A 16,819-nucleotide genomic window follows, 5' to 3' on the forward strand; every position below is an offset into this window, starting at 1 on the left:
ATTATTGCCTGGAATATATGGTCAGTCATTGTATGCTTTAAAATGTTCGGTTGACATGTGCTTATGTATTTGTTTAATTTGCATGATAAATGTAATCAATTAAACTACTCTGGCTTACCCTTGTTTTTATGTGACTTGTTTTTGTATGTTGTTTCTCTTTTGCGATGATCACCTTAATGGTGTGAGCTTAGGGATACAGTCTTTTCAGTTGGAGCAGCTGAAGGAGGGAAAGTGAAGCTTATACTATAGGCAATTATGTTTGTTCTTCAGGTGAAATTTTTATTCACCAAATCCGTAGTTTCATTTTATCAGTATATATGTAATGTTTCATTTTAGTAAGTTTTATATTACTAAAATTGGAATGTTACATTAATGGTATCAGAGCAGTTCATTCTTAGTTCGTTCTTAAAGTGACCTGTGAGGTTTGGGTTTGTCGTGTCTATCCCGTGGAAGCTGAGTCTAAATGGTATGTTTTACCATTTTCTCCAAGTCTAGATGGTAAAACTATATATCTAACTGGAAGTTTTGAGGACAAAAAACGTCTTAATAGGAGTGATAAGGGTGCACACTCATGACTTTTACTAGAGATGGTTTTCCTTTCTTAAATCTTAAGGTTTAGGGTAAGAAAGAGTTGGGGTTCCAACGTTGTTTCCTATAGAAAATTTTGTCTTGTTCTTGCCTTTGTGGTAGTGTACTGTGTTGTATAGTAGTAGAGAATAAAATGAGCTTTGGGTTAAGCATGGGGGTAATAATAAGGTTTGGAAAGTATATGAGAAGGAGAAGGAAGGTAGGAGGGAAGTGAGGCCGAATGGTGGAAAGTGGTGAAGAGCTAGAGCTGAACGGTAAGAGGCAAGGGAAGCAAGCTGAACGGTGGAAGGCATGGAGAGGTCTAGCCGAACGGTGGAAAGTGGTGAAGAGCTAGAGCCGAACGGTAAGAGGTAGGGGAAAGCAAGCCGCATGGTGGAAGGCAGGGAGCGAGCCGGTCGAATGGTGGACAAGGAGGAGCGACCGGGTCAAACGGTGGGAAGCAGCAAAGGTGATGTGTGAGTACATGTAATTGCATTCATGTCTTAGTTTAGGTCATTTGCATGCATAATTGCATTCATTGAAGGATTTAGTCATGGATTATCTCTGTTTCGGATCATACATTGGCATTTTGTGTTTTTATTGTAGATTGATGATTCTAAGTGCCAAAATCACAATTTGGGAAGAATTGATGTACAAGATACCAAGATGAATCCAGAGAGTTCAACAACCAAGCTGTGAACAGTCTCACAACCTGTGGAGTTACATGTGGATGTTGCTTCTAAATGGAGTTGCAAAACAGAAAGTTCAACAACTGTGCTGTAAAAGTTCCCACAACCTGTGGAGTAATCTGTGGATTCACGAAAGAAAACAGAATTAAAGCAGAGAAGAACACAAGCAGAGTGGGGAATTTTCCATGGGCTGTGAAAGTTTCCAGGAGCAGTTATTGAGCAGTTAGTGATCTCTTTTATGACTGATTTAAAGAGATTAAATTAAAGGAAAATTGGAGGAAGTTAGGGAAAAGGAAAACCACTCTCCTAAAAAAGAGGAATTTGTGGAAATGATGGGGGAGGATGAAAACACGTGGAAGGGTGAGACAAAAAGGGGAATTCACGCACAACAGGGGACTTCTTCTTCTTCGTCTTCTTCTGTAGCTTTTTCAGACTTTTGCTTTAGGACTTCTCTTACATTATGCAGAACTAAATTTTCTTTTGTTAGTGGATTGATGTAGTGCTTTGGATTATAATTTCTGAACCTTTTTCAATTGATGTTAAGTTCATTTTAATTATCCCAGTGTTCTATTTATGTTTTAATGTCTATTCTATGAGCAGTTTCACAGTTGGGAGATTGGGAATTGCTTGCGTTTATAAATAGAACAGATTAGATGTTGTCACAATTGGGAAATTGGGCAGGACTAGTTAGTTTGAATTGAGATATGATTGTTCTTCATGATCTTGTTGAATTTGTAATTGGCCTAAGGGATTGGGGATTCAAATTCAAGGGATACGTTTGCCTACTAAGGGATTAGGGGTAAACAAGCTCTAAATAAACTCAAGTGGATAATTATAATTTACACATCGATTGAAAAGGGGAGGAAATTATATGAAAAGGTATGAAATCAATTCTCTAACATTGTTTATACTATTTGAATTTCCAGCACTTGTTTATGTTCATCATTCTACTTGACAATCTTTGTTGCTCAAAATTAAGTAAATTAGTAAACTAGTACTCAACTCATTCAATCCTTGAGGACGATATTTTGTTACTACAATTACGATTGGTACACTTGCCAAACGTACATCAAGTTTCTGGCGCCGTTGCCGGGGATTGATTTTAGTTGATATTAGTGATCTAATTAGCTTAAGATTTGAGTTGTTATTTGTTTTTAGTAACGTATAATTTTTGTGCAGTGTTTTTGTGTCTTTAAGTTGTTTATGCGAGGTACTGTTGCTCCGGAAGATCTACTTTTTGATTCAGAAATTGAACGCACAGCACGAAGCAACAGAAGTAGTGCAAGAAGAAGAAAGCGAGAAAGAAGAAAGGAACAGAGACGAATTGAGCAAGAAGAGGAGACATCAACAATGGCAGAAGAACAAAATCCGAGAAAGACTATACGTGATTATTCTATGCCAGATCCTAATGGTTATCAAGGAAGCATTGTGAGACCTCCTATTCAAGCCAATAATTTTGAAATCAAGCCTGCCTTGTTACAAGTCATTCAACAGAATCAATTTGGAGGTGCAGTTTCAGAAGATCCTAATTCTCACCTGGAGAATTTTCTGGCAATCTGTGATACTTTGAAGTATAATGGAGTTTCAGATGATGCAATTCGTTTGAGGCTTTTTCCGTTTTCACTACGGGATAAAGCTAAAAGCTGGCTTCAATCACTACCTCAAGGAAGTATTTCTACATGGGAGGATATGGCTACAAAATTTGTAATCAAATACTTCCCTCCTTCCAAATCAGCGAAAATGAGGAATGAGATCACCTCCTTCGTGCAGCAAGACAATGAATCCTTATATGAGGCATGGGAAAGATATAAGGAACTAATGAGGAAATGTCCACATCATGCTCTACCGGAATGGTTGCAAGTGCAGATTTTCTATAATGGTCTTTCACCATCTTTTAAGGCAATTTTGGATGCAGCAAGTGGAGGATCATTTAATCTGAAAACACCAGAGGAAGCTTTGGAGACTCTTGAATTAATGGCAAACAACACAGTGAATATGCAGTTTGATCGTCAAAATAGAAAAGCTGGAGTGTTGGAGGTTAATACTTTGGATGCTATCCTAGCCCAAAACAAGTTATTAACACAACAGATCACTGATTTGACTCAGAAGTTGGGAAATATGCAAGCAAATAATGTTAATACAATATCTCCAGGGTGTGATTTCTGCGAAGGAATGCATCAAAATGGTGAATGTCAGGCCACTCACCAAGAGGTACAAGTAAATGCAGTGGGACAACAACAAAATCAATTTTCTACCAACTTTAATGCAAATTGGAGGCCCCAACAACCTAGACCTTGGAGTAATCCAATCCAATCTAACCCGCCAAGGCCTCCATATCAATATCAAGCTCAACCCAGCAATCAAGGGAACAAGATGTCTACGTTGGAAAGTGCATTAGAGAAGTTAACAATGCAAACTTCTACCTTTGTGGACCAGACTTCAAATTTCATGAATGAGACAAGGACTAATTTCAAGAACCAGGAAGCTTCAATCAGAAATTTGGAGAACCAGATTGGACAGCTTTCAAGACAACTCTCAGAGAGATCTCCTGGCACATTCCCTAGTGACACAATACCAAACCCAAGGGAACAATGCAAGGCAATTCAATTGAGGAGTGGAAGAGTGTTAGAGAATGAAAAAAGGAGTGAGATGGAGAGAGAGAAAAAGAAAAGAGTTGATGAAAGAGTAGAAGAGAGTGCTGAAAAAGAAATGGAGAGAAAATGTGAGGAGAAGGAAGAGGGAGAAAAAAATCAAGAGAGTGAGAAAAAGATGCGTGAGTATGTCCCTACAATTCCATTCCCTCAAAGGTTGAAGAAGCAAGAACAAGCCAAGCAATTTGCAAGATTTCTTGATGTTTTTAAGAAGCTCCACATTAATATTCCATTTGCTGAAGCATTAGAGCAAATGCCAAGTTATGCTAAATTCATGAAAGACTTGCTGTTAAAGAAAAGGAAGCTTCAAGAAGATGAAACAATTATGCTCACAGAGGAGTGCAGTGCAATAATTCAACAAAAATTGCCTCCAAAGTTGAAAGACCCAGGAAGCTTTGTCATTCCATGTGAGATTGGAAACATAACTGTGGGTAAAGCATTATGTGACCTTGGAGCAAGTATCAATTTGATGCCTTTGTCCATTTTTAAAAGGCTGGGTATTGGTGAAGTAAAGCCCACTATGATAACTTTACAATTGGCAGACCGATCAATGACTTATCCTTATGGAATTGTGGAAGATGTTCTAGTGAAGGTGGATAAATTCTATTTCCCAGCTGATTTTGTGGTTCTTGACATGGAAGAAGATGCTAAAGTCCCAATTATATTGGGAAGACCATTCTTAGCAACAGGAAGAGCATTGATAGATGTAGAACAAGGACAATTGATGTTAAGAGTGGCAGATGAAAAAGTCACATTTTCTATGACTGAAGCAGTGAAGCACAAACTTGACAGAGAGGACTGTTTCAAAGCTGACATACTTGAGTCTCTTGTGTTGAAGGAGATAAATTTCCATGTAAAGCAGAATCCATTAGAGAGAACTCTACTGTCAGGAATGGAAGCAAAGGAGTTGAAAAGAGAAATTAATGATGAAGAGGTGGTGAAGTGTGCTCATCAATTGGAAGTGCTGAAGCCAATATTCAATTCCACTAGAGGAATAGAAGATTTACACAAGAGTGAAGATGGAGGAGTAGAAACGTCCAAGGTGGAATTGAAACAACTCCCTTCTCACCTTACATATAGGTTCCTTGATGAGCAAAAGCGTAATCCAGTAATTGTGAGCAATGAACTTTCATGTACTGAAGAAGATAAACTTTTAAGGGTGTTGAGGGAGTATAAATCGGCCCTTGGGTGGAAAATTGATGATTTGCAAGGTATTAGTCCTACTGTGTGCATGCATAAAATTTATTTGGAAGAGGATTGTGAAGAAGGGCTGATAGCATTTAGGTTGCATAATGTGTCTTATAGACTCACTTTAGCTGAGTTCAATGCAATCTTTGGTTTCCCAACTGGAGGTGAAAGGAACTATCCTAGAAGTTTTGATGCTTGGTCTTTTTGGTATCAATTGTCTCAATCAAGCTCTTTTGTCTCATCTGATTCCAAGGAGGCTAATATCCAACACCCCTGTTTTAGATATGCCCACCGCCTCATGGCTCATACACTATTTGCTAGGGGTGATAGTCATTCTGCGGTTCGAAAGTCAGAATTATTATTCTTGTGGGGTATGGTTAACGATGTTCCATTAGACTCAGGAGCTTGGTTGGCAAAGCAGTTTCTCAAGGTAGGAAAAGCATCCTCTGGGCAAATAGCAATTGGTGGCCTGATCACCATTATTGCTTTGCATCTCAACATTTCTTTGGAGAATGACAAGGCAATCTCAGGGAATTCCCGAATTGATTTGGAAATGTTAATCCATAATGAGATGCTGGTGAAAAGGGAAGATCACTATTGCTTAGTCATGAGTGCTATCACAGGATTGCAACCTCAACGTCTTCCAAATCCAGAGTTCACCTTAGTGCAGGGTAAAGATAGCTGGACCTTCTCTGCTTCTCAATGCCAAAATCCCCTTCATCATGATCCAGAACCGTCATCTCACATACCTCCAGTTCCTCGGCCTTCTACGGCTGACACTAATGCTCATATCCAGCAGTCCCTTACTGAACTCAAAGCACAACAACTCCTACATTATCAGGAGTTCATCCAATTTAGGGACAATCAAATTCTTCATCAGCAAAAGGTGGAACAACTCTTACAAGAAGTTCTCACCAAGCTCAACTCTAGTCATCACTAATCTTGTGAGTTCTAACCCCCTGTATTTTTTTACTTTCCATACATTGGGGACTTTGTAAATATGTAGGCTTAGGGTGTTTGTATGTATGACATCTTACATTTTGTCTTTGCATGTGCATTTAACGTTTATATGGAAATGTATCATTTTAGCTTTGAGTTCTATGTTTTGAACAATGATATTTTCTAAGCACATTGTGAATAGATTTCTGATTGCTTGTTGGGGAACTTCACACACTACACAGTGCGATTTGACACTAAGATACTAATGGAAGATACTATTTGGGGAAAAGATAGAAAATATTTTCTGTTAGGTTTCTATGGTGACACTCACTACACTTGGTTACTGGAGAATTGTCTGTCAAAGTTTATATATAAAAAAAAAACAAAAAAAAAACAAAAACAAAAACAAAAACAAAACAATAAATTGAAGGAATAAATTGACACCCCTTTGAGACTATATGTTACTGGGGAAGAGACACTCCTTTGAGACTGAGTGTGGCAAGTGGAAGACCCATGCTTAGTTGACAGGTAAGTGTTTTCTAAGTGAGGAACCTAATAGAAAATCTTTTTCAGGACACTTCACTGTCAAATATTATCTGCCTTAATGTCTTGTGTCATACCTCAATTCAGTAATTGCACTTAGGGTCCCAATAAGTTAGTCATTATGCTTGAAATTTTGTGAAGTATGGGCTTGAGGAATATCATTGTTTGAACTAAACTTGAAATGAGATGGTATGTTTCCATTTAGGTTTTATATCATTCTGTGTGCATAATCATTCTGTGTTAGTTGAATTCTCTTTGCTTGAGGACAAGCAAACGTCTAAGCATGGGGTATTTTGATGTGTGAGTACATGTAATTGCATTCATGTCTTAGTTTAGGTCATTTGCATGCATAATTGCATTCATTGAAGGATTTAGTCATGGATTATCTCTGTTTCGGATCATACATTGGCATTTTGTGTTTTTATTGTAGATTGATGATTCTAAGTGCCAAAATCACAATTTGGGAAGAATTGATGTACAAGATACCAAGATGAATCCAGAGAGTTCAACAACCAAGCTGTGAACAGTCTCACAACCTGTGGAGTTACATGTGGATGTTGCTTCTAAATGGAGTTGCAAAACAGAAAGTTCAACAACTGTGCTGTAAAAGTTCCCACAACCTGTGGAGTAATCTGTGGATTCACGAAAGAAAACAGAATTAAAGCAGAGAAGAACACAAGCAGAGTGGGGAATTTTCCATGGGCTGTGAAAGTTTCCAGGAGCAGTTATTGAGCAGTTAGTGATCTCTTTTATGACTGATTTAAAGAGATTAAATTAAAGGAAAATTGGAGGAAGTTAGGGAAAAGGAAAACCACTCTCCTAAAAAAGAGGAATTTGTGGAAATGATGGGGGAGGATGAAAACACGTGGAAGGGTGAGACAAAAAGGGGAATTCACGCACAACAGGGGACTTCTTCTTCTTCGTCTTCTTCTGTAGCTTTTTCAGACTTTTGCTTTAGGACTTCTCTTACATTATGCAGAACTAAATTTTCTTTTGTTAGTGGATTGATGTAGTGCTTTGGATTATAATTTCTGAACCTTTTTCAATTGATGTTAAGTTCATTTTAATTATCCCAGTGTTCTATTTATGTTTTAATGTCTATTCTATGAGCAGTTTCACAGTTGGGAGATTGGGAATTGCTTGCGTTTATAAATAGAACAGATTAGATGTTGTCACAATTGGGAAATTGGGCAGGACTAGTTAGTTTGAATTGAGATATGATTGTTCTTCATGATCTTGTTGAATTTGTAATTGGCCTAAGGGATTGGGGATTCAAATTCAAGGGATACGTTTGCCTACTAAGGGATTAGGGGTAAACAAGCTCTAAATAAACTCAAGTGGATAATTATAATTTACACATCGATTGAAAAGGGGAGGAAATTATATGAAAAGGTATGAAATCAATTCTCTAACATTGTTTATACTATTTGAATTTCCAGCACTTGTTTATGTTCATCATTCTACTTGACAATCTTTGTTGCTCAAAATTAAGTAAATTAGTAAACTAGTACTCAACTCATTCAATCCTTGAGGACGATATTTTGTTACTACAATTACGATTGGTACACTTGCCAAACGTACATCAGAAGGACCTAAACCGAACGGTTGAAGAGCTACATCCTAACTCTCACAACTGTTAGTATAGGGGAAAACTTAATTACAGTAAAGGGAGCTATAATTAAGGAGAATTTAGTAGATGGCAGAATTTCCAAGATTAAAGAAGGTAAGGTCTTTGAAGAAGAATGAAGTATTGTAAGAGTCTTAAGTTATGTGAATAGTTGGAGGAACATGGTCAAGTTTTCTCAGCAAGTGGATGTTGAGAATGATATTTCAAGATTAAGTAGTTTGAATAGAAGAAAGGTTTGACCATTGGCTGGGATGAAAGATTTCAAGTGTTGCAGGAAGGAGTTTATCAGGATGTCAGTTTGGTAGAAAGTGTAAGGTTAGAGAATTAAGAGCTCGGTGAATGAGGAATGGATAAGAAAGGTCTTAGAACAGATGACAAACGGTGATTACAGTGTAAGTTGCTAAAGAGGATATGAAGAATGATCAGAGAATCCAAGTTGATTAAAATGTTCAGAGTTATGAAGCGGCATGTTGGGGTACAACCAGTTTTCTTCGGGCGTGATTTTATGGTGATGTTAGGTGATCGACTGAGTTTGATCAAGAGAGAAGTGGATGTTGGATGTTGAGTTACAGAAGGCAGTAAGTTGGTAAGTTTAGATAAAGTCAGAGGGTTGATGTTGCAGGTTAAGGGTATTATAGGTTCAATGGATTAAAGGCAGGGTTTGTATTTTTGATGATTCTGAGTTGAGGAAGGTGATTCTGGAAGAAATTTATAAGATACATTGGCATTGATGAGTGCATGAAGAATTCTAAGTGATGTGGAATTTGTGGAGTTCATATAAGAGCTCAAGTTTGAAGTTTATAGGAAGTGATTTCTTGGCAAGGAAGGAAAGCGAGGGTGATGTATGAAGTATAGTTAAGCAAAAGATGGTAGCAAGTGTTATGAGAATCCAGGATGTTTGATGAAATCAGGTGAAGAAGTTACGATGTTGTTCTTTCCTAGGTTTGAGATGTGATCACAAGAGAGGTTTAATTGTTCAACTAGTTTTGGGTGGTTATGGCCTTCAAAAGAAGTGTTGTGTGTTGAGAAGGAAAAACCAATGGTTATGCATTAGAAGTGGATCAAGTTATAAATGTGAAGACGAAGGGTGTTAGATTTTAGAAGAATTTAACAAGGATAAGTGGAGAAGAAAAAATAGTTCGTTATGGTGTAAAGATTTCGGGTGGTGTTCCACAACAAGTATGGGATTTTTATACCTTGGAGAAGTGGTGTTCATTCAAGAATGGTGTCTAAGCAGAACCGATATCATTAATATCTTTATGGATGGTTCTTGTTGAAGTTGTGTAGTACAAGAAGAAGGTGGAAGCTTGGTTAGAGCAGTAGAGTTTGGACTCAGTGTAATCATAGGGAGAACTAAAAGGTTGAAGAATCTCAAAAGAGAAATAGAGGACAGGTTGGAACAGTCTGGTATATGTCTTAACCATCATGAGTGATTTCGAGCATGTTTGTTTTGAGGAGTAGAAACAGTGTTGAGGAAATGGAATGACAAGGTTATCAGGGAAGAGAGGAGTTATCAGGGTTCTGCAAGGTAATGGAAGTTTCAAAGTGGGTCCTTCGAGGATGAATCTTTGTGGGTTACAATTGGTATGAAGGACGTGTTCTTTCAGTAGATTGATGAATAAGGAAGCATGGGAATCAGAGTAGTGTAGCGGATGATAGTGGGCACGTTCTTATCAGTAAGTGGTGTGGGCGAAGTGTTCTATTATCATGGATTGGTGGTTTGTGAGGGATGAGTTTCTTTAAGACAATATTGGTGTTGTTATATGAGAATGAGTCGGGAGTGGTTGGAAATTCTCAAGAGTTAGAAGTGATTTGGGTATGAAAGAAATAGGTATCAGGCAGAGAAGATAAGTGAGTCTACAGTTTCAAGCTGCAGGGGTTAACTTTAAAGTGAGGAAGTATTAATGGATTTGGAATAGGAAGAGTGGGTCAGCAGACGAAAGAGATGATATGAGCCATGGTTTTGAGTTATAAGGGCGATCTAGAGGTAAAGGAATGTTAACAAATAGTTTGAACAAAGAGAAGATTTAGGTTCTTGGTTTTATAAGAATTGAGTAAGAATTGGTTGAAGAATATGAAGATTGGAGTCTATAGTGAAGCGGTGAAGTAATTTTATTAGTATACTTGAAATGCTATAACTAGTGGGCTTCTCAAAATGGTTGAGAAAGCACAATTTGGACAATCCTAGTTTGAGATGTATCATAAGTGGGCTTGATACTGATTAAGCTAGTGATCTCAAGTCGAGGAAGTTGCAGGTTTAAGTATGATAGAAAGCCAGTGAGTCAAGAAATGTGTATGGTTTAGTTTGACAAGTGGAAGAAGCAAAGATGGAGTATTCACTTTGTTTTGGAAGTTGCAACAGAGAAAATTTTGCTCTGGTAATGAGATAGTATAGTTGGAAACTATGCTACTCAAGAGTGAAGATCAGGAAAGCAATATGAAGACAGCAAAATAATGGGACTTAAGGGTGATCCAGAGTGTTAACAGTTGGTAGAAAACTCAGAAGTTGTAATGATCAAGTTAGTACTATAGTGGTTCTTAGAAGAAGCAAGAAGAAGTCAAAGAGTATCAGGCAAGGGTTGAATTGAAGTCAGTACTATAGTAGAGGTTTTATAAGAGAATTACAAGAAGTAACGGAGGTTTGATGAGGGCTGGCTATGTGGCAGACACAACAAGATTAATTATGTGAAAGAAAGATTCGTATTAACTGAGGTTTAGAGGTTCAGATTTGTTTCGAGAATGATGGCTAGACCAAATCTACACTATTGATCACTAGGGCATTTTAACACGGAGGCAAGATTTTCATGTTAGTAAGGTTGTGGGGAGTAGTATCTTTGTCAAAATAGATTATTCCTTCTATCTGGTAAGTCTAATTTTCGATGACGAAAATTCTTGTTGTTGGGGAGAATGTGAGAACCGAGGATTTTGAAGATTTTAGAGTTGACATGTGTGTGGGAATAATGGGACCGAATGATTTATATTAAAATAATATTACTATATAAAGGAAAATTTCAAATGTTTGTCCCATTTTCTGATACAACCATTTCTCTCTAAATCTTTTTCTCTTTTCTTTTCTCCTCCTTCTCTCTAAAAATCTTTCGTCTTACTTCATCTGATTTTCAATCAGACCGAGCTTAAGTAATCTTGGAGTCAAAAATATCCTTTTCCACCGATCAAAGTCTTGTTTAGAGTTGGTAAGTCTCGATTTCATGAGCTCTTGTGAGATTTCAAAACTTTTTGACACATGCAAGCCAAGTTTCTAGTTGCATGTGTTCATCAACTTCTTCTTCCCATTTTTTTATCACATTTCTGGTCTTTTGGTGGTCTATATCCTCATCAATCAGTGAGCTATAGGTGTTCTTGGGATTTTCTGGAAGTGTGAGCAAATTTCTGAAAGGGTAGAAGATTTCGTTCGGTTAAGAGGTAAGGGAAGCTAGTTAATTTAATTGTGATTTTCTATGTATGAAATTATTGTTTGGATGGTTGCATGTGTGTGACTTGAATGTTTGATTGAATTGTGTTGAATTTGTGAATGTTGGAACTTGTGAACTGGTTGGAATTTCTCTGCATAAAAGTTTGGTCTGTTCTGATCTTAAGGAAGTGGGTATGCGAGAATGAGAGTTTGGGGTTAGGAGTGAAATCTGGTATGGGACTCTTTGAGATGATGTTAGAACAATTTTAGGTACCTTTGGAGAGGCTTAAAATGGTATATGAATCATGTTTGGAGGATTAGAAGTTGGGAAGTGGTAGGAATTGGTGAGGATTAGTAGCTATTCTGGAGAATTATGCAGATCGCCGAGTGTCATTCATTGAATGTTCGACTTTCTTATTGTGTTCGGTCTTAACTCAATTCTAGTTCTGTAGACCTTTTCAATTAATGATCGATCGGTCTTGTACTAGTATTCTATTTTAGTCATAACGATCGTTCTTAGTGAGGTGTGGGATCTATTAGTAGCGATCGGTCTTAATGTGTGTGTGGTCTCTTAGTAGCGATCGTTATTAGTGGGGTGTGTGATCTCTTAGTAGCGATCGATCTTGGTGGGTGTGTGGTCTCTTAGTACCGCTCGTTCTTGTACTAGTGCTTGGTCTCGTACTTGTAATCGGTCTTAACTGCGTTCAACCTCTTATGGGCCTTACTTGTTAATGACCGTTCGGTGATATTTTAGTAATCAATATCAACTCTACGTGTTCGGCCTAAGCCATAGGTGTTCAGCCTAAGCTATAGGTGTTCGACCTAAGCCATAAGCGTTCGGTCCAAACTTAATACTTGGTATGGTACTAGTATTCGGTCATGTTGTGGTACTCAGAATCGTCTAGTTGTAGGTTAGTAATAGTGCTCAGCCTTCTCTTCAACTGTATCTATTATTGACCATTCAGTCCTATTCTTTAGGTAGTGAGAGAACGATCGGTCTCTGACATTCATAGAGTGTTTGGTCTTGTTGATATGTGTTTGGTTATTTCTGTTCGGCTTATATTTATTCCAATGTGTTAGGATAATTAATTGTTCCAATTGCTTTGATGGCTGATGTATGCATTATCATAAGGGTGTCAAATTTAAAGTATGGTATGATGTTCCAACTGGTATGAAAGAGAATTCCAAGGAGGAATGTCTCAGTTATTGGTTATCAAGGTGGTGGTAAAGTATGAATATGGACAGCGAAATCCACGACGTTTATCCTGACATTCTAATGATTACCAAGTCTCAAGTTGAGATGGGTAAGTCATGTCGTGAGAATAGCAGGAGGCCCTAGTCTAAGGGGGGACACCTTAGGTGAGGGATAACGGGCTAACCTCGTGCGGCAGCTGATGGGTTTCCAGTTATTACACCCATGAGTGCACGAACAGCCAAAGCTACATATTCATACAATCCGGATGGTCAAGTCAAGTGTTCGGTCATTGCGTGTAATGTATGGTCAATCGTTGTATGCTTTAAAATGTTCGGTTGACATGTGCTTATGTATTTGTTTAATTTGCATGATAACTGTAATCAATTAAATTACTCTAGCTTACCCTTGCTTTTTTGTGGCTTGTTTTTGTATGTTGTTTCTCTTTTGCGATGATCACCTTAATGGTGTGAGCTTAGGGATACAGTCTTTTTAGTTGGAGCATCCGAAGGGGGGAAAGTGAAGCTTATAATATAGGCATTTATGTTTGTTCTTCGGGTGGAATTTTTATTCACCAAATCTTTAGTTTTGTTTTATCATTATACATGTAATGTTTCATTTTAGTAAGTTTTATATTACTAAAATTGGGATGTTACACATCATTTCATTCACATGTAAATCATGTACAAATCCATTAATTTTACATTGACTAACATTATATAAGATCACTAATTATAATTCAAAGATCCATAGTTAACCAAAAAAGCATCAGAAGTCACATAATAACACAATTTTCTTTAAGGTATCTTAATATCCCACATTTAGGTAAGGAAAACAGATTGGAAACCCTTACTAATAGCTTCAGAAGGGTCATAAACCCCAAAAACGACCTAAAGAATGTCCAAAACTAATATCTAGAACCCTAAACCCCCTTCCCCCTCCCCCAAACAAAAAAAAAATGGTGTAATGGCGCCTAGTAGCGCTCGAGCGTCCAAAGGCTAGCGCTTAGTGTTGTCACCTCTGGAAGCGGGCGCTCAGGCATTATCAGTAAGATCAAGACTCAATTTTCTCACTTTGAACACTTTACCCCCAACTTCTAAAGGTCTCTAGGACCCTCCAAACCTTAAGAAAGCTTTGAAAACCCTGTTGTAACTCAATTTGACACTCAAAAACCCAAATTCACTTCTACAAGCTACCCAATTTCAATTCTACACTTTTTAACCCACATATCAGTTTACCCACTACATAGACAAGTCAAAATACACTTGTTAGCACACTCCAACACCTCAGTTTCATCCCAGCCTTCAATTTCCAACACCTAAACCTCTAAAATGAACTAAAAACTCAACCTATGAAGCAATTAACACTTCCATGACAAATTTTTCTGATATAAACCTCTAGAAAATTCATAATTGATCTCATAATATACTTCAAACTCTCTAAAACCACTAGTGCAAAATTGATTTTTAACGTCACCCCATAGACGACCGTCCACCAAAACCCCAACGTAAATAATTGACCGGTGGCATAAATGTAAATAATTGAGTGTGGAGACGTCCGTCCTAGAAGGGGCCGAACGTCTATAATATAGTAGACGTCCGACCCCTCTAACGGAGGTTCAAAAGCCTGACGGGAGAGTTGAAGATTCAGCCTTTTGAACGTCCGTCCTGGAGGGGGTCGGACGTCTATATAGTAAACGTCCTGCGCCCTCAAGGACGGATGTTCAAAAGACTGACGGGTTAAACTACCCTGTCAGCATCTTGAACGTCCGTCCTAGAGGGGGACGGACGTTCAAGAGGCTGACAGGGTAGTTGAACCAATCAGTCTCTTGAACGTCCGTCCTGGAGGGGGACGGACGTCTATATATAGTAAACGTCTGTCCCCCTCCAGGACGGACGTTCAGGAGACTGACAGTAGTTCAACCCATCAGTCTCGTGAACGTCCGTCCTGGAGGGGGACGGACGTTTAATATATATAGACGTTTGTCCCCCTCCAGGACGGACGTTCAAAGGGCTGACTGGTTCAACTACCCTGTCAGCCTCTTGAACGTCTGTCCTGGAGGGGGACGGACGTCTATATATATTAAACGTCTGTCCCCCTCCAGGACGGACGTTCAAGGTGCTGACAGGTTCAACTACTCTCTCAGTCTCTTGAACGTCCGTCTTGGAGGGGGACGGACGTTTAATATATATAGACGTCCGTCCCCCTCCAGGACGGACGTTCAAGAGACTGAGAGAGTAGTTGAACCTGTCAGCCCCTTGAACGTCCGTCCTGGAGGGGGACGGACATTTAATATATATAGACGTTCGTCCCCCTCCAGGACGGACGTTTAAGAGACTGATGGGTTGAACTACTGTCAGTCTCTTGAACGTTCGTTCTGGAGGGGGACGAACGTCTACTATATTATAGACGTCCGCCCCCGCCACAACGGACGTTCAAAAGACGTTTAAAATAAGGACTTACTAACCAAAACGCGAACCTGCGAGGAGTTATGCGAACCCGTGAGAGTTCCCTCTACGCCTTGCATTTCCAGGTAGGTTTTTATCTGTTTTGGACCATTTAATCTTACTTTTATTCCGATTAAATTGTTCAGTGATGAAATATCTTTCATTTGGACCGATTAAAAATCGTTTTCTGTGCATTTTTGTGTAGTTTGTAGCGTGTTCTTGGGCGGAGTTTTTGGCCTACGTTTTAGGTCGTTTACTCCTCCATCTCCCTCCATTTTCATTTCGAATCTGCTCTTCAGACGTGTTGCAGTGCACAAACAAACGTCCAAACCCTATAATCCCAAATAACCATAAATAACCCGTAAATAACCCTAAATAACCCGTCTAATAAAGCCCTTTCTGCAGTAGTGTATAGACGTCCGAGAGGTTCACAGCGGACGTCTATATAGACGTCCGCCTGACACAGCGGACGTCTATATAGACGTCCGGCCTGACACAATGGACGTCTATATAGACGTCCGGCCTGACACAACGGACGTCTACATAGACGTCACCCGCAAAGACGTCGGTCGAACGTCAGACGTAAAAAAGCCTAAAGAACGGACGTCTATAGCCCTTTCTGTACTAGTGAACAGTTTACACAACTTATTTCAAAATCTCATCACTCAAAACCCTTTTGTAAGCTTGAAACCCAAGTAACTTGATCAATATTTCACACAACCACTTCTATTCAATTTCAAACACTAAAACATCATTATCACACTCCATCATAATAGTATTAATCATCACAAACACACCATACCATTTATATTCAACATCATACTATCAAAATCATCAATTAAACATACATATTATAACCCAATCATACAAATTTCTCAAAATCATCTATAACTCATAGAGATATCCAATTTATAATACAAACACAACTAAGATAAGGTCTAGCTTCCATTATCTCACAAGACCATTGCTCAACTCAAGGAATGTTTCACCGATTGCTTGAAACGCAAGGAAACTCTAAACGAACCTACAAATCACCAAATGATGGTTGGACATAGTCCTTAAGACCTTAATTTAACCAAGAATAGAAGGAAAAATAGAAAAGTCACATGCAAAGGAAGATTCTTAGAATCTAACATTGAAATCTAATAGAAATAGAGGTAGAAACTTAACTGTTCTATGACAAAAATTGATTGGTTAAAAATGTAGACCTCGTCTCCATGATCGATAAGACACCTCCTGATTGTCAAATAGATGACTCAGGAGTTAGAACTCTTACAAAGAAGGTAGAGAACTCTAAAAAAGTAATTTCTAGAGATATGATATGTTTTAAAATAATGAAATTGTTTATAACAAAACTATTTATAACTAAACCATTTAATATTAAAATAACCGAGTCTCATTATTTTTAAATTATCATCATTTCTAAAATAAAGTTTTACTATTGAATAATTTAAATATATATATATATATATATATATATATATATATATATATTATATAAATTATATAAATTATTGCATGCATATTGTAATATAATAATATTTTATAGAAATTGATTAAAATT

The 16,819-nt window shown here is 38.0% G+C and overlaps 1 protein-coding gene and 1 non-coding gene across 2 annotated transcripts; one reads left to right on the forward strand and one right to left on the reverse strand.

Annotated features, from left to right (window-relative positions):
- Positions 1–2,459: 2,459 nt before the first annotated feature.
- LOC148196625 (uncharacterized) lies at positions 2,460–6,035 on the forward strand. The gene has a single exon (XM_088093480.1). The coding sequence runs from the start codon at positions 2,460–2,462 to the stop codon at positions 6,033–6,035; it is 3,576 nt and encodes a 1,191-aa protein (XP_087949606.1).
- Positions 2,994–3,100, reverse strand: LOC148196626 (small nucleolar RNA R71). The gene has a single exon (XR_015780528.1). It is a non-coding gene; the product is annotated as a small nucleolar RNA R71 (small nucleolar RNA).
- Positions 6,036–16,819: the final 10,784 nt, after the last annotated feature.

This window comes from Vigna umbellata, chromosome 6 (assembly GCF_029865625.1).
Source record: "Vigna umbellata cultivar VRB3 chromosome 6, Vumbellata_1.0, whole genome shotgun sequence".
NCBI classification, from domain to species: Eukaryota; Viridiplantae; Streptophyta; class Magnoliopsida; order Fabales; family Fabaceae; genus Vigna; species Vigna umbellata.

Coding starts and splice junctions, on each gene's coding strand:
- LOC148196625 (XM_088093480.1), top strand. CDS start 2,460: ATGCGAGGTACTGTTGCTCCGGAAGATCTACTTTTTGATTCAGAAATT.